The 24,147-nt window shown below is 38.7% G+C and overlaps 1 protein-coding gene and 1 long non-coding RNA gene across 12 annotated transcripts in view; both read left to right on the top strand.

Moving 5' to 3' along the window:
* Positions 1-24,147, top strand: part of KMT2C (lysine methyltransferase 2C) — a 216,604-nt gene that overhangs the window by 60,265 nt on the left and 132,192 nt on the right. For 9 of the 11 annotated variants that reach the window (XM_084787762.1, XM_084787759.1, XM_084787761.1 and 6 more), the window contains 2 exons: positions 15,626-15,767; positions 20,758-20,955. In XM_084787762.1, the coding sequence (XP_084643888.1) occupies positions 15,626-15,767; positions 20,758-20,955 (340 nt within the window). The remainder of the gene's footprint in view (positions 1-15,625; positions 15,768-20,757; positions 20,956-24,147) is intronic. The other 2 variants (XM_084787767.1, XM_084787765.1) reach the window with 1 other exon arrangement.
* Positions 15,774-19,419, top strand: LOC311600743. The gene is made up of 2 exons (XR_014780347.1): positions 15,774-18,127; positions 18,841-19,419. It is a non-coding gene; the product is annotated as an uncharacterized lncRNA (long non-coding RNA).

Raw genomic sequence — 24,147 nt, 5'->3', positions numbered from 1 at the left:
ATTCTGATTGGTATAAAATGAAATACCAAATTAATTGTGATTTGAATTTTCCTGATGGCTAGCTAGTTGAATATTTCTTCTAAGTCATTTGAATTTTCTCTTTTGAGAATTCTCTGTTTAGATCTATAGCCCCATTTTTAATTGGCTTATTTTGTTGTTGTTGTTGTTGTTTTTTTCCTTCGAGACAGGGTCTCTCAGTGTTAGCCTTGGCTGTCTTGGACTCCCATTATAGTCCAGGTTGGTCTCGAACTCACAGCGACTACCCTGTCTCTGCCTTCTGAAATGCTGGGATTAAAGGCATATGCCGCAACCCCTGGCTGTTTGTTTGTTTTTTTGAGACAGGGTTTCTCTGTGTAGCCTTGGCTGTCCTAGATTCACTTTGTAGACCAGACTGGCCTTGAACTCATAGCAATCCATGTGCCTCTGCCTCCCGAGTGCTGGCATTAAAGGCATGTACCATCACGCCTGGCTAATGTCCCCCAACCCCCCTTTCAAAATATTTATTTATGTTACAGTGTTTTGCCTTCATGTACACTTGCACACCAGAAGAAGGTACCAGATCTCATTATAGATGGTTGTGAGCTGGGAACTGAACTCAGGATCTCTGGAAGAGCAGACAGTGCTCTAAACCACTGAGCCATCTCTCAGCACCTGTACCCCCATTTTTAATTGACTTATTTGTGTTCTTGATGTCCAGTTCTTTAAATTGTTGTTGTTCTTTATCTATTTTGGACATTAGTCCTCTATTGGATGTGGAGTTGGTAGAAATCTTCGTCCATTCTGTAGGCTGTCACTTTGTCCAAATGACAGTGTCCTTTGTCATTCAGAAGCTTTTCACCTCATGATGCCCCATTTATTAGTTGTTGCTCTTAGTGCCTGAGCTGTTCTGTTCAGAAAGTCTCTCCCTGTGCCAGCGAGTTCAAGACTATCTCCCCACTTCCTCTTCTGTCAGATTCAGTGTATCTTGCTTCCTGTTGAGGTCTTTGATCCATCTGGAGTTGAGTTTTGTAGGGACAAGAGTATGAGTCTCACTGCATTCTTCTACACACATCCCTCTCATCTGACCAGCACCATTTGTTGAAGATGCTGCCTTTGTTTCCAGTGTCTGTTTCTCGACACACAAATCAGGTCTTCATAGGTGTGCACTTATTTCTGGGTCTTCAGTTCAATTCTATCGATCAACACGTCTGTTTTTATACCAATACCATGGTGGGCTTGGGGTTTTGGCTTGTTTTTGTGAGTCTCTCTGTGTAGCATTTTCTGTCCTGGAACTTGCTTTGTAGGCCGGCCGGACTGGCCTGAAACTCACAGGGATCCACCTGCCTCTGTTTCCCAAGTGTGGGATTAAAGGTGAGGATCACCGGTGATGAGCTATCCTGATATTTTTTAGTACTATAGCTCCATAGTGCAATTTGAGATCTGGCATGGTGATGCCTCTTATAGTTTGTTTGTTTGTTTAGGTTTTTTTTTTTTTTTTTTTTGGGACAGGGTTTCTCCGTGTAACAGTCCTGGCTGTCCTAGACTCACTTTCGTAGACCAATCTGGCCTCGAACTCATAGTAATCTGCCTGCCTCTTCCTCCCTAGTGCTGGGATTAAAGGCATGTGCTACCACACCCTCCTATAGCTCTATTCTTATTCAGGGGGGTTTTAGTTACCCTGTGCTTTTTGTGTTGCCATATGAAGTTGAAAATTGTCCTTTTAAGTACTGTGAAGAATTCTGTTGGATTTTGATGAGGATTGCATTGCATCTGTAGATTGCTTTAGTGGGATGGCCACTTTTACTGTATTGATCCTCCTGATTCCGGAATTGGGCAATCTTTCCATCTTCTGATATTTTCTTCAAATTGTTTTTCTTCCATGCCTCAACTTTTTTATCATAAAAGTATTTTACTTGTGTGGTTAGAGTTACCCCAAGATACATTATATTAATAGAAGCAAATGTGAAAGGCATTGCTTCCTGATTTCTTTTTTGTCCGTTTGTCATTTTTATGTAGGAAGGCTCCTGATTTTTGTGTGTTAGTTTTGTATCCTACTACTTTGCTGAAAGTGCTTATCAGCTGTCGGAGTTTCCCAGTAGAACTTTTAGGGTCACTTATATAAACCATCACATCATCTTCATATACAGATATTTTGACTTCTTTCCTTCCTATTTATAACCCTTTGCTCTCCTTCAGTTGCAATTTCATTGGGGGATGGCCTTGTGCGCAGTGTGTTCAATTGCTGATTTCTGTGCCCCATGATCTGGTGGCCCACGCCTGTAACTCCAGCTTTCTGGGAGGCAGAGGCATTTAACTCTCCGTGAGTCTACAAGGCTGTCCAGGATTGCCCAGGCTACACAGAAAAACCCTGTCTCGATTGGAAAAAGAAAAAAAGAAAGAAAGAAAGAAAGTAACGTTTTTCTCATGGAACTTTGGGAGTCACTTAATATATACTATCATATCATCTACAATATAGGTACTTTGACTTCTTCCCTATTTATATCCCTTTGATCTCCTTTGTTTATCTTATTGCTTTCTCTAAGACTTACGTCCTGAATTCAATAGGTATAGAAAGTGAACAACCCTGTCTTGTTCCTGATTTTAGTTTGAGTTTCTGTTTAGGTGGATGTTGGTTGTGGACTTACTGTAAATTGCCTTTACTATGCATCTCTCTTGCACCCCTATTCTCTCCAGGACTTTTATTGTGAAGGGCATTGGATTTTGTTAAAGGCCCTTTCTGCATCTAATGAGGTGATGGTGCTGTGGGCTTGTTTTTCAGTCAGCTTATCTGGTAGGTTACATATTCATTTGCATATGTTGACTCCTCCCTGCATCTCTGGGATGAAGTCTAGGTGATCATGGTGGATATCTTTTTGCTGTGTTCTTCCATTCAGTTTGCAAATATTTTATTGAGAATTTTTGCATCTATGTTTACAAGGGAAATTGATTTGTAGTTGTATTTTTATGTGGTTTAGGCATAAGTAACTGTCCTCACAAAAGGCATTGGGCCTTGTTCTTTCTGGTTCTCTCTCTCCCTCCCCCATACCTCTCTTTATCTTTTTTCCCCCAAGACAGGGTTTCGCATTGTAGCCTTGGTTGTCCTGGACTCTTGTAGACTAGGCTGGCCTTGAACTCAAATCGATCTGCCTGCCTCTGCCTCTGCTTCCCGAGTGCTGGGATTAAAGGCATGTGCCTTTCTGTTCTTTTGTTGAATAATTTAAGTAATATTCGAAATACTGATTAACTCTTATTCGAAATACTGATAGATATTTTTGTTTTAATTACTGCTTCTTTTTCATTAGGGGCTATAGGTTTGTTTAAATTGCTTACCTGATTTTGATTCAAATTTGGTAAGTAGTTAGATAATAGATACTGAAAAAATTAGCCATTTCTTTCAGATTTTCCAATTTGGTGGAGCACAGTGTTATTTTATGTACTTTGGTGTGTTGCCTGCATGTATGTCTGTGTGAGAGTGTTCAATCTTGGAGTTACAGACAGTTATTAGCTGCCATGTGGGTGTTGGGAATTGAACCTGGGTCTTTTAGAATAGTAGGCAGTACTCTTTTAACTGCTGAGCCATCTTTCCAGCCCTGGGGTACAGGTGTTTAAAGTATGTCTTTGTGATTCTCTGGATTTCTGTTATGTCCCCTCTTTTGTCTCTTATTTGAATCTTTTCTCACCAACCTTTTAGTTAATTTGTCTGGCAGGGTTTGTTAGTCTTAACTGGTTTTCTCAAGGAACTTACTTTTTGTGTCACTGATGTGTGTGTGTGTGTGTGTTGATTTTTTTTTTTTTTTTTTGTTTCTAGTTTATTGATTCAATCCTGAGTTTGATTATTTCTTTCCATTTACTCCTTTGTGTGTTATTTCTTCTTTGTTCTAGATCTTTAATATGTGCTATTTATTAAACTCTCTCTAATGCAGGCACTTAATTGTGTTCCATATGTTGGGGCATGATGTGGTTTCATTTTCATCCAATCCTAGAAAGTTTTTACTTTATTAATTTCTTTCCTGACCCATTTTCGTTCAGTAGTGAGTTGTTCAGTTTTCAAGAGTTTGTGAGCTTTCTGTTACTGATATTCAGTCTTGATCCATGGTGGCCAGATAGGATGTAGGGGTTATTTCAGTTTTATCTGTTGAGACTGTTTTGTATCTAATTATGTGGTCACTTTTGGAGAAAATACCACAAGATGCTAAGAAGAAGGTATATTCTTTTGTGTTTGATTAAATGTTATATAAATATCTCTTAGGTCCATTTGTTTTATGATGTCGTTTAGCTGCAGTATTTCTCCATTTAGTGTTTGGCTGTATTACCAGTCTGTTGAGAGTGGGGTATTGAAGTTTCCCACTGTCACTGTGTGAGGCCAATAGGTGATGTAAGCTAAAGTAGTGTTTCTTTTATGAACATGGGGTCCTTGTGTTTGGTGCATAGATGTTAAGGACCACAATATCTTTTAGGTGGATTAAATGTGAGTCACGACACCCAGCTTTGCCTTAAGGGATATTATTAACCCCTGTCATGCTTTGTGTCCTAATGTTTCCCATTGATATGTCTTTGGTTTTGTTTTGTTTGTTTTAAACAGGACAATTGAGGTCTGATAGAAGGACCTTCGAATAATGTTCTCTGTTAGAACTTATAAATAATTTTAAAAATCGATAGTTTTTCTTTAAATGTTTGGCTCTGGGCTGGAGAGATGGCTCAGCGGTTAAGAGCACTGGCTGTTCTTCCAAAAGTTTTGAGTTCAATCTCCAGCAACCACATGGTGGCTTATAACCATCTATAATGAGAGCTTGTGCCTGGCTCTGCTAAGGTATTCTGTGATGGATTAGTTTAAGTAGACTATATTTCAGTTTTTTTGCCCCCATGAAGTTGTTCTTAATGGTCCCTAGTGATCCTTTTTGTTTCTGTTGTCAGCTATGTATTTGTTTTCATTTCTAGTTTTCTTTGTTTTCATCCATCCATCCCCTTGCCACCTTCTCCTCCCTTCATTTCCCTTCCCTTCTCCTCTCCTCTCCTCCCCTCCCCTTCCCTGTCTCTCTCTCTTTACTTTTTCCCTCCAAATAGTTCTTTCACATATCTATTTTAGGGATAGTTTCTACTTACGTCTCTCAGGCTAGGCTTACACTTCTCATTGCTTTAGCTGTACCTCACCATGTCAGCAGGGGCAACATTTCCACTCTTGCTTATTTTCCCCGTTAAGTGTTTTCTCTTTTGTTACGTTATGGGCGGCTGTCTGTGTTTCTTTCCCTCTGTCTTGTTTGGTCTGCTTTCTTCTAGTAACATGAGTAGCAACATTAATTGTTTACTCTTCTTTTCTTTTGGTGATGGGGAGGCACTGAAGCTAGAAGCTTAGTTCTTCTTTTGTAAACCCACTAGGTTTGCCTTTACTGTTTTTTATTTTTTCAAGAAAAATTTAAATTTCTCTCCTGATTACTTCAAACGCATGTTAAAATTTCATGTAATTTTATGCTTTTTGAAGCTTTTTTTTTCCTTAGGCTTCATTCCACTGTAGAAAATAAAATGTATGATATATTTTTAAGTTTTTTTCCCCTGGTCTGACCAAGAGATGACAAATGTGTATTCTATAAGTGTTGGATGGCACTAAGTAAATATCTGTTAGGTTCATTTTGTCTATAATGTAATTTACCTTTGATATTTTTACTAAAAGTGTATGTATGTATGTATGTGTGTGTGTGTGTGCGTATGTATGTATGTATGTGCATATGTCTGCAGAGGGTAGAAGAGTGGGTTAGATTTCCTGGAGCTAGAGTTATATATAGGTCCCTGTGAGCCACCTGTTGTGATGAGTGCTGGAAAATAAACCACTGAGGTATCTTTTTGGACCCCGCTCTATTTTTATTTTATGTGCAGGGGAGTTTTATTTGTGTGTGTGTGTTGTGTCCACAGAGGCCAGAAGAACTCTTTGAATCCTCTAGCACTGGAATTATATTGACATTGAGAGCTGCCATGTAGGTGCTGAGAATTGAATCTGGGGCTTTTAGAAGACTAATTATTTAACTGCTAAGTAGTCTCCCCAGCCTCTCTAGCCACCTTTAATATTTCTTTGTTGATTTTTTTTTTTTTTGGCTGTAAATTTGAAATTAGCTATGATCTGATACTCTCTCCTTTTACCTTCGTTGTTTTTATATTATTGAGTGTTTCAGTATTGTGTACATATCAACAGTTATTTCCTTTGTTAAACTGATCCCCTTTTCAGGGCTGGAGAGATGGCTCAGAGGTTAAGAGCACTAACTGCTCTTTCAGAGGTCCTGAGTTCAATTCCCAGCAACCACATGGTGGCTCACAACTATCTGTAATGTTATCTAATGCCCTCTACATGCAATAGAACACTATACATAATAAATAATTTAAAAAATGAAAACTCCTTTTCATTATACAGTGTACCATTTCTTTTTTATTCTTTTGTTTGTTTGTTTTGTTTTTCGTGACTGGGTTTCTCTGTGTAGCCTTTGCTGTCCAGGCCTCACTTTGTAGACCAGGCTGGCCTCTAACTCACAGAGATCCACCTGCTTCTCGAGTACAGGGATTAAAGGCGTGTGCTACCACGCCCGGCTTCTTTTTCATTCTTGTCTATCTTATCTAAGTATTATTTTTCCCACTTTCTTTTTATATTTATCTGTTATGTCTTTTTTGATCCCTTTGCTTTCAGTGTATCTGGTCTTTATGGATTTGGTTTTCACTTTTTTGGGGAGTGGAGGGGGTCCACTTAGGTAGTCTATACCCTTTCACTAGAGCAACTTTGTTTTATATTTAAGGTTATTATAGACACAAAAAGTATATTTGTTTATTGTCTTAGTCTTAGATTAATATTTATGGTTTTAAGAAGATCATTTTGTGTATATATTTGTGAAGGTAAATGTGCATCTGCTGGTGTGTGTGTTTCCATTTATTCACTTACTTTTGTTTGCTAACTTGTGGGAGTTGGTTTTCTTCCTCCATTGTGTGGGAATCAGGATTAACTCAGTTATCAGCTTGGTGGCAAGTGCTTTTACTCACAGAGCCATCACCTGCAGAAGATCAGTAAGCTGAAGATTTAACCTGAAGAAGACATCTGAGGTCAATTCTGGCTTACACACAGCAAACAAGCACACAAACATGTACGTGTACACACACACACACACACACACACACACAGTCTTAAACAGAATCTTGTATTAACTATAAATATACATTGCAAACTATAGGAAAACCAGTAAAATGAGCAATGGGCTATATGATATGCTAAGAAAAGGAAAAAAAAAACCCATAAAATGATCAATTAAAAGAGCTACCTGGACAAGATAGCACAACACCACGGCCCTACTGTGGTGGGATTAAGTAAGAAGAGCCTTAAATTCAGGCCAACTTGAACTGTTACATACTGAGACCTTATCCAAAAAAGAAAGAAAACACAAGAGATTAGATTGAAAACAGTAGAGGACAGCTGGGTGAATGGCATGCTTGGTTTACAAAGCAAGACCGGGACAGCCAGGCTACACAGAGAAACAGTGTTTCACAAACAGTAGAAGACAGCAACACCTATTACAGCAAGATCCACAATGGGCTGACAGGTAGGTGGATAAGAGTAAGGTTAAGAGATTTAGAATTCTACACAGGACTGGAGTTCAGCTACCAGCACCAACACTGAGTGACTCACAACCACCAACATAATCCCAGCTCCAAAGCTCCAAAGAGGGATCTGACACCTCTGGGGTCTCATGCACATACCCCACAGAGACACATGCACACAATTAAAAATAAAACTAATTTTTAAAATAAGAATCACTTTGATCACATTTAGATTAAATCTACCAATTTGAAGACAGGTTGTCAAAGGATTAAAAACATGAGCCACCTATGTAATGCTAATAACAAACCTACTTTGAACATAAAACACATGTAAATTAAAGCACTGTTTTTTAAGAAAATCAAAACACAGACCACTATTGTGCAAAGAGTGCTCCCTCCTCTTACATCATTTTTGATATTCATTTCACTTGTCGAATACATAAACACACATATCTAATGTAAACTGGTAACTGTACATCAATTAAGTTATTTACTTTTACATTCTGCATTTGAGATACTCTTTCTTTATGTAGACCCAACTTTATGAGTGTTTTTTCTAAGAACATTTTACTGTAGTACTGTAGGTACTGTAGGTTAGACAGCAACAGATGTAGTCTCGATTTCTAATTTTATTTCTACCAGCTCATATTCTTGATAATTTTTAAATTTTAACTTTTGGGGGTAATTAAAATAAAGATTTGTTCTTATTCCATTCAGAATCTAGGACCTCTGATGCTCTAATTTGTGTGAGTTTGTTGAACGCATTTGTAGAGTTTATTCAGCTTTCACTATTTAACCCAAGAAAGCCCAGATTTGATATATAACCCAAGCTGGCCCCAACCTCCTGAGTTTAAGATATGTGCCACCGCAACTGGCTCAAGAGTTTTCTTTAGCTTTTTAAGGAAATGCTTTTGTAATTGGTTGAAGTGAAAGTGTCTCATTTCCTTTAACACAGATGTTTTCTCTACTCAGTCTTACTTCATAGCACCTAAAGGATGAGAGTAAAACTATATTTTCAGTTTTTATTTTAGTGTTTGTAGTTACAAAAAAAACACCACAGTAAGATATACCAGTAATCTTGTTAACAATATTTATGTGTTAAGTTTGAGAGGGCCTACAGTGAAAAAGCTTACAACAAGCCCAGGCTTTGAAGCTCTACTTTGAGACTTGGTTCTTTTATCTGTATACAGGGGGGCCTGTATTTATAAGGGGGTACACACGCAAGCATGAGTGTGGAGATTGAAGGGCAGCACCAAGCGGCCTCTCCACTTGGTCTACACCTTACTTTTTAAAGAATTCCTTTAAAAATTAATTAAAATTTCAGTGAAGGTGAAAGCAATCAGTTGGCAGTGTTGACTTGACTGGTTAGTATTTCTGGGGATCCACTTAAAACTTCTCTCCCAGATCTGTGTGTGCAGACTGTGTGCTGCTGCACCTGGCCTTTTCTGTGCCTACTAGGAATCTGAACTCATGCTGACATGATCACATTGCTGACTGAGCATTTGGTCCTTATTTTTAAAATAAGTATTCTATGTTAGATACTGTTCTTTTTTAAAAAGGGGGAAAGAAAACCTCAGAGAACTGCTAGTGAATTTTTTGTTATCCTTACAGCTTTAGCTGGGCTTCTAATGTTATTAACTATACTAAGTACTTCTTCCTTTAACCTCATTATACCGTGAGCACGCTGCTGCTGCTACCACTACTACTAAATTATTATTATTACAGACAGGGTGTGCTTATGTAGTGTTGGCTGTCCTGAAACTCACTATGTAGCTCCATCTGCCTTTGCCTCCAGAGTCCTAAGATTAATGGCATGTGCCACTGTTACCCATTATGTTGATTTTATTTTTAATTATATGTTTTTGTGTCATCTATGTGGACATTAACGCATTTGCCCACAGATGTCAGAGGCATTGGATCCTCCAGATTTGCAGTAATAGGTGGTTGTAAGTCACCTGACATACTTTTAATCTGTGTCCCTTCCTCTTTTTCTCTTTTTAAAGACAGGGCTTTATGTAGTTCAGGTTAGGCTCAAACTCATTCTCCTTCCCAAGTGCTGGGACTATAGGCATGGCTGGTGTAGGATGCTGCCAGGCTTTCTGTGTGTGCTAGGCAGATACTGTATTAACCAAGCTACATTCCCAGTTCAAATGTGCACACTTTGTTATGTCATGTCAGTTCCTGTTCCTGGCACCATTTTTATTTTTGAGAGAGATCTATGAAAACTAAGTATCCTGATTCTATTTTGTTGTTGTTAACTCTGTTTGAATACAGTACACTGTATTATAATAGTTGCCCAGAATTTTGTTAAAAATACTTGGTCTAGAGAAACGAAAGATTAAATCCTTAGCAGAAACACAGGAGCCAATAAATGTGTTTTTTCTATATGAACCCTGAGTATAACCTGTGGGTGAGGTAAGCAGGAGGATAGTGTATGCATGTGTATAGCCAGAATAACAATTAGATACACATACTCAATAACCTTATGCCTAACAGTTGGTTTCATGCATTATATTTTTTATCTGAAGGCTTGTCTATTTAATTTTGGGAACAAACCAAAGTTCAGTAAGTTCGAATGGTCATATTGTCTGAGTTAAAGATGTCTATTTATTGTGGATGATTAAATTTCCAGCCCTGTTGATTTAAACTTTCTCTTGTCTTAAAACTGTTGAGGGTTAAGTACAGGTGTGGAGGCATTACATTAAAGGATTGAAGTGATTTATAATTACATGAAGTTTTAGGTCAGATCTAATTTTTCTGTGTCTCCTCCAAAATGCAGGTCATATAAGCAGCAATATTTCATCAAGGGCAGATAGTTAAGTGCCTTTTAGGAGCTTCCTTACTGGGGATTAGGTTCTTCCGTAGTCTAGCCACATGGCACATGTGCCCCCTAGTGGCTAGAGATTTAACCACTTGGTGGTTAACTTGCTGCTCCTTTATTTTCTTCTTTCCACCTTTTTGTCACCAAGTGGAACTGACTGTGTTTATTTAGGTTTAAAGTTGGGCGGCATCCAGTTTCATTTCTGTGGCTGTGATAAAACACCCTGATAAAGAACAGCTTAGGGAAGAAGAGGACTTATTTGACTTATAATTCCAAGTTACTGTCTTTTGTTTCAGAATAGTCAAAGCTAGAATTGAAGCAGCTGGTCACCTCATATTCAAAGCCAAGAACAAAGAGAGAATATAACTTTGATTGTTTGCTTTCACCTTTCCTCTTCTTTTAGACAAATATTTGTCTTAATGATGTGGTTACTTATTTAAAGATCCACTTACTTATTTATTTTTTATGTGTATGGATGCATGTAAGTCTGTGTACCATATATTTGCCTGGTGCTCACAGAAGTCAGAAGAGGGAGTTGAATCCCTGCAGTGGAGTTGCAGGTGGTAGTGAGTTGCCATGTGTTGGTGCAATAAGCACTCTGGACCGCTGGGCCATCGTACAGGCATTTTCCTGCCACCCTCAGCTATTTTTCTTCTCTCAAGGCAGTGTTACTACCTGCAATAGACAACACCACAATCCTGTGCCAGTTACCAATTATGGCAACCCCCATATGCATTTCCACAGGCACCCTGATCTAGACAAGTCCTCATCAAGACTGGTTCCAGATGATTATAAGTTGTGTCAAATTGATTATTAAAACTAACAGTTGTAGGAGTGATTGTATCCATAGGCAACAGCTGCCCATTGGAGGTTATGGTATACATAGGAGGTTGATGTCCAGTGTTTTACTATTGATCCCTACCTTGGTGTGTTTACTTGCTTTCACTGTGTAGCCCTGGCTGTCCTGGATCTCACCATGTAGACCACACTGGCTTAAAGACAGTGCGTCACTATGCCTGACACCCCACACATTGCTTTTTGAGGCAGGGTCAGTTTGGGTCAGGGGATCACCAGTTCACTATGAGCTCCAGGGATCCACCTATTTCTGCTTCCCACATGATGGCCTTAAAGACATTTAGCTTTTTATGTGGATTCTGGAGATCTGACTTCAAGTGTTAATTTTTCCATAGCAGGACTTTACTGACTGAGCCATCTTCCTTGCTCTCTTACCTCAGTTTTAGATATGAAAATTGTTAGTTCTGTCTTCTACAAACTGGGTTGCATGTAACTGAACAAGTAAAACCCTAGGAAAAGCGAAAAGTGGCCTGTTACGTGAGCTTGTACTATTTTATTGGTTCTTTATGAACCACAGCAGCTGATGTTTAAGCATACATTTTTTGCATATTCTATAGATAACCAAATGCTGGCTGCAGTATCTCATCAGTTATCACTGGGTGTTACAGTCACTCATCCAGATGTGCGCTGCATGAGATCACAGGTTGGATCTTTAGTTGATGTCACCCCAGCTACAGCAATACAGCAATTCACTGTTTACTGCCAAACTCTGACAAGTTTTGAAGAGTAGGACTAGGAAAAGAGGGAGGGTCATAGAGGGTATAATTTTCTGCCTTAAGTGGGATAGACACTAAGCTCTAACTTACTTTACCATATGAAGAATGTAAGATAGATTAGTAAATTTACCGGTTCCTAATATTTTGTGGTTGGAACTTTTGCTTCTAGGAAGCATTTACAATATTACTGATTAAGAATGAAAAGTCAAACCAGACAGATCTAGACCAGAAATAAAAGCACCTGCTTTTAGCAGTCCTTAAGGTTTTTAAATTTTTATTTATTTATTTATTTTTATTTATTTTTAAGCAAGTCCACATTAGGATGCTGGATAGAGCCACTGGACTGAGAAAGAGAACATGCAGAGCTAGCCCTGTTACTGCTGTCATTGTTGATTAGATCTGATCCTGAAAGCCCGGTGCTGGCGCCATGGTGGCACATGCTTGTAATCCCAGCACTCAGGGAGTCAGAAGCACGTGGAGCCTTGTGAGTTCGAAGCCACCCTGGTCTCTTTTGTGTGTACACTTCTCTCAGCCTTACCTCTTGCTTCTTATCTCTTACTATGAACAATAGTACAGTAAATACACCCTACAGGTTTTTGATGGCCCACTGAGTAGAAATTAAGTGCTTCCATAAAGCCTTTTTATAGATGTCCTTGTCTACTACTTTGCATATAAAAGAACAGGTGAAGTTGCTAACAGAATGGGATTCCTTTCTCTGCTTGGGGAAACGGAAGAGAGCAGGGCAACAGAAGTAACTTCTGACTTCTAGGGATCTCCCTAAAGTGGTAGGCTTTGTGGTTACTGTTTGCTTTCTAAGTCGCTTCTTCAGATTCCTGGCACATCAGAGAGTGATAACAGCATAAAAGGATCCTCTACTTTCATTTTAAAATCCCACCATTAGTGTCTCATCACCTGATAAACAAGCCACTTAAATTTAAAAAAAAAAATTTTTTTTTGTTATGCTAGTTCCCTATTCCTGATAGTAATGTCTGTGGTAACTTGAATGTGAATTGAACTTGTGCTAGAAAATGTATAGCAGTTGGTTATATAAAAGTAAATTTCTCGCATATAGTATAGAAAAACTGATCCTCCGTCCTTTTCTCCCCCTCCTTTTCCTCCCACTCTTCCTCCCCAGTGCCACAGTAGTCTCCTGTAGAGAGACCAGAGCATAACTTTGTGAAGTCTGTTTTCTCTCTTCATCTTTATATGGGTTCTGGGATTGAACTCAGGTTATCAGACTTGCATATCAAGGCTTTTACCCACCAAGATGTCTCACCTGACCCTCATGTAGTATTTTGCCCATGGAAGGCTGTGTCTGATGAGATTGCATTGCTGTCTGTGTGGTTGCTTATGAACCTTGACTTCATCCATCCTCATTCTTTGCTCTCTCTTGGAGCATTGGTCTTATCAGCAGCTTTGTGGCTTGGGTTAGCTGTTAGGTTTGCTTTGGAAAGAGAAACATTATTTTAGCAAGTGCAAATCCTTTGTTTTATGCGGTGAAGAAATGGCACAGTTGCTTCCTGTCTTGTGACTTGCTAAGCAGCTGCTCTGCTTAACTGTGTATATGGCCTCTGGTTAGTGGAGTTATAAACCCACTTAAATCTTGAAGGACAGGCACATTGGTAGTTTTTGTTTGGATAGGGGTTTGTGCTCTATCTTGTATATCTCCAAGCTCTTTACATTCTTTGGCTCTACATACTTATTTGCGGGCGAATGTGTTTTCTCTCATTTGTGATGTATACATCTAGTCATATTCATTAATCATGTAGCCATTTATAATTTCATGATAATCATTGTATTTTTAGTCTTTATATTTGATATAAATATAAACTTTATTGATTTGATGTTAAGTATTCTATATGAAAATTGTCTGTAGGGTAATTAGGATATCTTAATTGATAAGTCTCACAAACAATGGCCAATATTTTTCTATTTCCATTATTAAAATGTCAGTGTTCCTTACTGCCCCCCACCTCAAGATGGGATTTCCCTTTGTAGCCCTGGCTGTCCTGGATCTTTGTAGACCAGGATGCCCTTGAATTCACAGATCTGCCTGCCTTTGCCTCCCAATTGCTGAGATTAAAGCTGTGTGCCATCACTCCTGACTTGGTACAGTGCTGTTTTAACTACGAAAATCCAAGCCGTCAGTTGTTGCTTTATGTCACTAATTTTATTTAATATAACTTATAATTATTATTACTTTTTATAACTGAAAGTTTTCAGAGTTAATTTTGTCTCCCAAATACTTTCCTAAAACTTTTGTTGACTTTAGGTGATTCTCAAAAACAGGGAAATAAAATTGAAGTATTGGCGTGAGAGGTGAGACTTGAAGTTTCAAGTGAGATTTCTTTCAAGGTGTTATGACAGCTGTGTCTAGTGTGTTGTAAAGTATGGTCTGGGATATTGGTGAGGAGCTAGTGCTGTATATATGTAGGCGTAAAGGTTATTAAGCCCAGAGGAGAGTGCTGAAACCTGGGTAGTAATTAAGTTCTTCAGCTAGAGGGCTGTACTTACATTTGGGAGTCAAAAGAAATCAACCAAAGAGACAGTAGATTGTTATGTTATTCATTCATGGATTCCTTTCCTCCCTCCCTCCCTCCCTCCCTCCCTCCCTCCCTCCCTCCCTCCTTCCTTCCTTCCTTCCTTCCTTCCTTCCTTCCTTCCTTCCTTCCTTCCAGAAGCATATGGTGAGGCATAGCTTGACAGATAAATAAAAAGAGAAATACCCTTTATATAATATTTAAATAGCCACCGGGTGATCAAAATTGGTACTTGAGACATAGCTAATGGGATTCTTTGTTCGTTTGGGGACTGTGTAGAAAGTTCTAAGTAATTTTCAAATTAGAAAACAAGGAGTTGTCTAAGAGTGTAGAGTTGTGTCAGGCATTGGTAGAGGAGGAGTGTCTCTTTTCTGCTGATGCAGTATGAAAGACAATAGATATTTTTTGTTTAACGAGGAGAGTGATGTTGGGCTAGAGATGTTTTAAACGCCTCACAGGGGCTGGAGAGATGGCTCAGTGGTTAAGAACACTTGTTACTCTTGCAGAGAGCCTGGGTTCAGCTCCCAGCACCCAGAAGTCTGCAGTCCAGGGGATCCAGCACCTCCTTCTGGCCTCCAGGGTTACTGCATGCATGTGGTACACATACATACATGCAGGCAAAACATCCATATACATTTACAAAGTAAGATAAAAGTCTCACAGTAATACTTCCTAAAACGTATATATCAAGTTTCTTCAGTTTAAGTCCTGAGGAGGATTTTAAAAGTCAGCAGAATCAAGGAGCTTCTAGAATGGCAAGTGACTAGGATGCATGATGATTTGTATCAAATTAATAGTCTCAACGTATACAACAGGAAGACATTTAAAAAAGGAACCTCATTGAAATACATTTACTTTATGGATCAGCTTTTACAATCCTGAAACTAAGATTCCAAGCAGTTATTTCTTGTGTGAAACTTCTCTGGATCAACTGTACTTTGGTCTCAAAGCACAGTGAGCCATGGCATATGTAATTCTGATGATTGCCTTGCAGTAGCAAGCTGACACGAGTTCCCTATTTGTGAAGTGTTGTCATTTGTTTTACTTTTCCATTACCATATGTATACTATATATATGTTCATTGTAGATAAATTCTTCAGTTATTGAACACAAAATGACTCTATATCCTCTTGTTTACTATGAAGCAGAAATCAAAGAACAGTCTGTGGAAGAGGATGCTGAAGCAGAAGTGGATAGCAGCAAACAGCCAGTCTCAAGTCTTCAGCGGTCTGTGTCTGAGGAATCTGCAAACTCCCTGGTCTCTGTTGGTGTAGAGGCCAAAATCAGGTCAGACAATGAAGACAGCTGGACCAGAGAAGATTGACAGGGGAAGGGCAATGAGTTGACTGTAGAGAAAGTACAGGGAGGCAGGGCTGAGGATCTGGATGGGATTGCATTGTGTTAGTACCCATATGTAGTTGGCATAGAAGCTGGGTATGCTGTGGACTTTGGTGACTGGGGAGCAGGGAGTGTATTTGGATGGTGTTCTACTATACTGACATTAGCCGTAAGTTATCCCTGGCTGAATAAAGAGCTACGAGCACCCAGCCTAAGAATTAAGTTTTGGGGGAGCCGAGAAACAGTTCTTTCAGAGGAACCAGGTTTGGTGCCTAGCACCAACATGATAACTTAAACTGTGACTCTAGTGCCAGGGGATTTAACCTCTGGATACCCAGATACTCATGTGATACATACGTAACATGTAGGTAAAACACTTAAACACATCTTAAAAAGTTGCTAAGAACCTGAAAAAAGGAATTTCTGATATGTATACATTAATATACTTGTAATTTTTTTCAGTTTTATTTTATGTGCACTGGTGTTTTGTCTGCATGATCTTGGAGTTACAGTTGCGAGCGACTGTTTGCTAGGATTTGAACCCTAGTTCTCTGGAAGAGCAGTCAGTGTTCTTAACCACTGAGCCATCACTCTAGCCCCTACACACTTGTAATCTTACCCTCTCTTTATTCTTTAAGAAAGGACCTCTCTCCATCCACAGTAACTAAGTAAATAACATTGTGACAACAAATTAAAAGAAATGGGACTGGTGAGATGGCTCAGAAGATTAAGGCACTTGCCACTAAGCTTGATGACCTGAGTTTTATCCTCAGGATCCACATGGTCAGAAGGAAAGAGCTGACTTCAGTACAGTGTCTTCTGACTGTGATATGTGTACACGTGCTTGCACACACAAAATAAATAAATAATATAATGATAAAAGTGGGTTTTGTTTTTGTTTTCTCCCCTAACACAGTTTTGTTGATTAGCACAACTGATTATTGTAGTAATTTGGAATATTTTTAACTCCAGATGTGAATCTAGGTGAATTATACAGGTTTTACTTCACTTTTCCCCATTATTTTGAGAGGTTTAAATATTTTCTGAATAAAAGAGTAGAACATTGCGAGGCTTTGGTGGCACATGCTCTTGGGAGGCAGGGGCAGGGAAATCTGAGTTTGAGGGTGAGTTCCAGGACAGCCAGGGCTAGACATAGAAACTCTGTCTTGGGTGGGGGGGGGGAAGAGTAGGATGTTTTACAAATTTCAGATCTCATAATGATGTATTTAATTTAATTGAATTTTGCATGTGGTATGAGACAGGGGATTTATTTCTCTGCATATGGCTCTCCAGTTTTCCTAACACTAACCAATGAAAACACCCTATTTCTTCATTGTGTACTCTTGCCATTTGTGGCAAACAGACTCCTTTCTGTGTTGGTTCAGATTCCTTTCTTGTTCCACTGGCGATACGTAGCTTTATGATCACTTCATGTTGTGCTTTGACATTAGCAGACACCGTGTCTTTAGCTTCATTCTCCTCTCCCTTCCTGTGCCATCTTGCTTCAGGCTCTCAGTGTGTAGCCCATGCCAGCGTGGAACTTAATCCTCCAGTTTCAGCTTTCTGAGTGCTAGCATCACAGGCATGTGGGCTGTATTTGCTTTTTAAATTTGTTTTTATGGTTAAGATTTTTTTCTTGTGTATTTGTGGGTCCAAGTATATAAATCTTCAGTTACGTGCTTTAAGTTACATAAAATTATTTATTTATTGGCTGTTGCAAGTGAGGTTATTTTCTGATCTTTCTTTCTTTCTTTCTTTCTTTCTTTCTTTCTTTCTTTCTTTCTTTCTTTCTTTCTTGGGTTTTTCGAGACAGGGTTTCTCTGTGTAGCCTTTGCTGTCCTGGATTAACTTTGTAGACTAGGCCGGCCTCGAACTCACATCAACCCGCCTACCTCTGCCTCCCAAGTGCTGGGATTAAAGGCATGCGCCACCACTGCCTGGCTATTTTCTGATTTTTCAAGTAGCTTATTATTAGCATACAGAAATAGTACTGTTTTTTATTTTTTGATTTTGTGTCCTGTAACTTGACAATATTATTCAGTTCTAACAGTGTTTTGGGTGCAGCTTTTAGATTTTTAAATACAGACATTAGGTTTTGTCATTAGCAAATATAAATATTTCTTATTTTTCCTCCTTTTCCTTCTCCTCCTCTTCCCCCCTTCCCCTCTCCTTCCTCCTCCTGTTCCTTCTATTTTTCCTCTTCTCCTCCTCTTCCTCCCCCTCCTTTTCTTCCTCTCCTTCCTCCTCTTCTTCCTCTTCCTTCTCCTCCTCTTTCTCCTCCTCCTCCTCTTCCAGTTTTTTGAGACAGGGTTTCTCTGTGTAGCCTTGGCTGTCCTGGACGTACTTTGTAGGCCAGGCTGGCCTTGAAGATACACCTGCCTCTGCCTCCCAGAGTGCTAGGATTACAGGTGTGTGCTACCACACCCAGTGTCTTTTTTCTTTTAATGTGTCCTCATTTAAATTCAGGGTACCTCTTTTGCAGAAATTATCAACATATAAACTTTTAATTTATGTTAGTGTATAACTGCTTTTTTGATTAGAATTTTAGCTTCATATTTAAAAAGTTTTATTATCATTTTGCATTTTGACTAAAGGATTACTATCTGTATAATTCTGATCATTTATAATACATGAGTTTTTTTTTTTTTTTTTTAGTGATTTGAATTTATTACTTATACAGTATTCTATTTGCATGTGTGCCTGCATGCCAGAAGAGGGCACCAGATCTCACTATAGATGGCTGTGAGCCACCAGGTGGTTGCTCGGAATTGAACTCAGGACCTCAGGAAGAACAATCAGTGCTTTTACCCTCTGAGCTATCTCTCCAGCCCATAATACATTAGTTTTTGCTGCCTAATATTTTAGTCTTTTTCCTGAATAGTTTTTTTCTTTATTAGAAAATACATGTGTGAGCCGGATGTGGTGGCACACTTCTTTAATCCCAGCACTCAGGGAGGCAGAGGCAGGCAATCTCTGAATTTGAGGCCAGCCTGGTCTACAAAATGAGGCCAGGACAGCCAAGGTTACACCAAGAAACCCTGTCTTGAAAAACAAAACAAGTACATGTGTGGCAAAACATGGTGAACACACCTTTAATCTTAGAACCAGGAGGCAGAATATGCATACTGAGTTCAGGCCAGCCATGGCTCCATACTACACAGCGAGACCCTCTCCATTACGCACCATAGAGAGAGTGTGTGTGTGTGTGTGTGTGTGTGTGAGAGAGAGAGAGAGAGAGAGAGAGAGAGAGAGAGAGAGAGAGAGAGAGAGAGAGAGAGAGAGAGAGATTTCTTGCATCTATCCATACATGCATATTTATCAGAGAAGGTCTCTTATTAAGTATAATAGTTTCTTTTTAAATTTAATGGATTTTACTTTCAAAATAGTGCTTTTACTGAAGATTTGAACAGATACTGCAGAAAATTCCTATTTGTACATTCTTGTTTGTCCACAGTAGTTTATTATTGTACAGTAGTGTGTTATCTTCATTGTAGTTAATATATCAACATTTTTATGTTTCTTTTAAACTGAAGCTGTTAGTTCACATTATGGCTCACTCTTGATGAGATAGACTTTGGATAATGCCACGTGTCTGTTTTAACACCCTCATAGAGACCAGCCTCACAGTCTTAAGGTCTTTATTTTCTTTCAGCTGGTCTCCTAAGTCCCCCTATCCATTAACAACTCAAAATTTGACTAAAACTTTATTTTTCTTCATACATACTATGTGGTACATATAGAATGCATAAAGGATGCCCAAGTATATGGCTGTCAGATTTAAAAAAATTTAAATTTATTTTTTAATATATTTTTTAATTTATTCATCTTACATCTCAATTGTTATCCCATCGCTTGTATCCCCCTATTCCTCCCTCCCTCCCATTTCCCCCTTATTTCCCTCCCCCATGACTGTGGTTGAGGGGACATCCTCCTCCTGTATATGCTCATAGGGTATCAAGTCTCTTCTTGGTAATAGCTTTCAGATTTAATACTTAGTTTGTCTGTTTGTTTGTTTTTATTGTTGTTGGTTTGTTTTGGCTTTTTTTCAAAACAGCGTTTCTTTTGTAGACCTGGTTGTTGTGGACTCACTTTGTAGACTAGGCTGGCCTCAAACTCATAGAGATCTGCCTGCCTCTGCCTCCAGAGTGCTGGGATTAAAGGTGTGGAAGGTGTGTGCTACCACACCTGGCAGGTTTTTGTTTGTTCTGTGAGATGCATTCTTTAACTTAATACTTAGGTTTGTCTTGGTGGGGCTGAGTGAATAAAGTACTTGGATCACTAGAACTGACATAATTGGGTGTTTGTAGCACACCCTTCTGTAATCTCAGTGCTGTCATGGGGGCTGGGAGCTGGAGACAGGAGTGTCTCTGGAAGCTGGCTGACACCTAACCTAGTTTACACATTAGGATAAATGCCAGAGACCCTATCTCAAAGAAGGCAGAAAGCAAAGTACAATAGCTTGTCCTGTGGCCTACTCATGCTACTGTTCACACAGCTGACTCCATACCTAGACCCGCTAGAACACTTGTATATTATGTATGTAAAGCTCTCTATTTTATCCTCAGTACCACAATTACAAGTAAATAAATAAAGCAGGCCACCTCAAAATGGCTAGACGGGTGGTTAGTGGTGAGATCCCTTGCTGCTCCTCCAGAGGGCCTCAGTTCACTTCCTAGTACCACTGTTGGGTAGTTTATTGTTGCCTGTAACTCCAGCTCCAGGACAGTCAGTGCCCTTTTTTGACATCAGTGCAAGCCTGCATACACGTTATACATATCTCCATGTGAGCAAAGAACAAATCCAGACATAAGTTATGCTATAGAAAAGTAGAATTGTAAATATATAAATGTTACTTATTTCTCATGGTATAATCACTGTAGATTCTGGAAAATAAAGCTACTTTTCCTTTTCACTGTCTTCCTCACTTCATTTTTACCAGTGAACAGCTCTGCGCTTTTTGTTATTGTGGGGAGAAAAGTTCCTTAGGACAAGGAGACTTGAAACAATTCAGAGTAACACCTGGACTTATCTTACCTTGGAAAGATCAACCGTCTAACACAGACATGGATGACAACAGCAGTGGGACCTGTGAGAAGATGCAGAACTTGGCTCCACGAAGACAAAGAGGACAGAGAAAGTAAGCAGCTTTGGAATTAAATCAGGGACAAATGATTTCTAACATACTTCTTTGGATCTTATCAATATAAAATTGAAGTTGTTACTATTGAATTTTTTTATTATTATTATTATTATTATTATTATTATTATTATTATTATTATTATTATTGTGGTTGTTGTTGTTATTTCACACATTCATGCAGTACTTTCTGATTTATCCCTATCTCAGCAAACAGTTGTTTTCTCAATTTCTATGTTTTCCATGTTAGTTATCATAATTAGTATAGTGACAAAGGTTTCTCTGGAAGAAAATGTAGTAAAGAGAACATAAACCAGAAAGCTGCTTACAGAATTTACACATGGAAGGAAGATAAAATACAAAGGAGTGGTTCTTTTTCCTCTGCCTGCTGGCTTTAATTTGTAAGAGTGCAGTGTTGTACAAGACGAGCATTTGGGACTATTCATATCCCTCTTGTCATTCTTTCAGTCTTTCATTCTCAACTTAAATGTACATGTTTTGGAGAATATTGAACTGGGCTATAACCTCACTAAAATATAATTATGTCACCTCCTGTTTGATTTTATTTCTTTTCCATCCTGGTCACAGAAGATGCTATTAAATATTAAAAATTGTTTACACACACACACACACACACACACACACACACACACACACACACAGAGACACACACACACAGACACACACACACAGACACACTCACTCACTCACTCACTCACAGACACATTGTAATTACCTAAAACTCTTGTGGAATGTGCTTTTAATTTTACAGTCGTGCATTCAAGTTATTTTAATATATGGAATTGATAGTTAAAGGAATAGAAGTTTTTATAATTCATAAAAAATGTTGAAATTAATTTAGCTTGAGAGGCTGGAGAGATGGCTCAGCAGTTAAGAGCACTTGCTGCTTTTTGCAGAGGATCAGAGTTTGGTTCTCTGTAGTCAGGTTAAAAGGTTCACTACCAGTTTTCTGAGATAAGGCCAGATAGATTTCCAAAGTGGTTGTACTAGTTGGCATTCCCACCAGCAATGAAGCAGTGTTCCTTTCCCTCTACATCCTCACCTGTATGTGATGTCACTTGAGTTTTTGATCTTAGCCATTCTGATGGGTTTAAGATGAAATTTCAGAGTTGTTTTGATTTGTGTTTCCCCGATGATTAAAAACATTGAGCATTTCTTTAAGTGTTTTTCAGCCATTCGATATTCCTGTTGATCCAGAGGGTCCTAGAAACCTACAAGTAGAACATTATGATGGGCACATCTGAGCCCAGGGATCCTGTTCATACTATGGCACCAGCCAAGGACAATACATGCAGTAAACTTCAAACCCCTACCCAGATCTAGCCAATGGATCTAGCACAGTTGAGTGGAGAGGGGGGACTGACTTTCGCATGAACTCTGGTGCCTCATATTTGACCACGTCCCCTTGATGGGGAGGCCTGGTGGCACTCAGAGGAAGGATAGCAGGCTACCAAGAAGAGACTTGATAACCTATGAGCATATAAAGGGGGAGGAGGTCCCCCTCAGTCACAGTCATAGGGGAGAGGAGTAAGGGGAAAATGGGAGTGAGGGAGGAATGGGAGGATACAAGGGATAGGATAACAATTGAGAAGTAATACGAATAAATTAATAAAATATATTTTTTAAAAAAAGGTTTACTACCACCAGTAAGGAACTTCAGCATATCCTACTCTCTCTTCTAACTCCTGGTGGCATGCTAACATGCCACACGCAAGTGCACGTGTGGTTAGGTATTTAAGAGCACTTCCTGCTTTTAAAGAGCACCTGTCTTCTACTCCCAGCAACCATGTGGTGTCTCAAAAATTTAGTCCCTGGGGATCCAAATACCCTCTTTTGACTTGCACAAATTCTCATACACTTGTGGTGTGCATACATATACTCAGGCATACATATAATAAACAAATACTTAACAGATTAATTTAGCTTGGAATCATAACTAATTCTATCATTTGAGCGTGATGATGTAATTTTCCAAGAGTATCCTTAAGCCAGGAGTGGTGCCACACAGCTATAATCCCAGCACTCTGGGAGGCAGAGTCAGGAAGATCTCTGTGAGTTCGAGGCCAGCCTGGTCAACAAATTGAGTCTAGGATGGGCAGAGTCACACAGAGAAACCGTGTGTTGAAATACTCCTCCACCCCCACCCCCAAGAAAGCCAAAAATACTCTATCTTTTATAGAAATTTAAGTGGTTAACACATTGTTGTGCTATTGTCATCATTTAAAATTGCTACGAGTATTTGAAAATTCAAAGTGGAAAGTTAAATAATAACATGGATTTTTCTCTTTTCTTTTTTTTAAATAGATTTTTTTCCATAAAGTATTTGAAGTTGAGATGATTTAAGAAAATTTAGAAGCATCATATTTATAGTTATACTTTCAAGCTAGGTTATATGTGAGAACATTACTTTTGTTATCAACTGAATTCTCACATGTTAATAAGATATACAATGTCTATCAGTAGTCAGCAGGTCAGGCTATATCTTACATTTCTATGTTCTGTTTTGAATAGTGATAATTATAATACATTCTTTTGTGGGAAATGGAATTGGGCATCATTTACTTATTTTATAAATGAATTTCCATTAATTTTTAATGAAAACACTTACAAGATTGGATGATTTTATAAAAATAGATGTAGCTTAATGAAAGTTTATGTAATTAGCACTTACTAAGTATATTAAATGAAATTAAGAAGTTCATTAGTATACACTGAGAGTGTTTGGCAATATTGTAAGGGTAGGTGGTTTAATTTAGCTTAGCAATGATTTTAAATATTTACAAAGTGTATGTTACTAATAAAGTATAATACCTAATTAATTTTGAAGGGGCTGTGTTATTGTGGAGCACAGGCTTGTCTGGAACTTTGTGTAGATTAGGCTGCCCTCAAGCTCAGAGATCCACCTGCCTTTGTGCTGGGATTAAATATGTTGGTCCCTGCTCCTGGCTTTAAGCATATTTGATAAAAGCAGTTTTTAGCATGGCCTTACTTAATTTAATTAAGGGTTCTTTTAATCTTTCCTAGAATTTTGAATATTTCAGTTGGTTTCTTTTTAAATAATTACTATCTTTATTTACATGTCTATTTGTGTGCCTCAGCCTGGAGTGCAGAGGTGTTAGGTTATCTGGTAAGTCATAGGTGGTGGCGATGGGAACTGAACTCAGGTCCTCT

This window comes from Acomys minous (assembly GCF_964271855.1).
Source record: "Acomys minous genome assembly, chromosome: 6".
Classification (NCBI taxonomy): domain Eukaryota; kingdom Metazoa; phylum Chordata; class Mammalia; order Rodentia; family Muridae; genus Acomys; species Acomys minous.
Note: the sequence above shows the minus strand (reverse complement) of the source record. Positions and strands in the feature narration are given on the sequence as shown.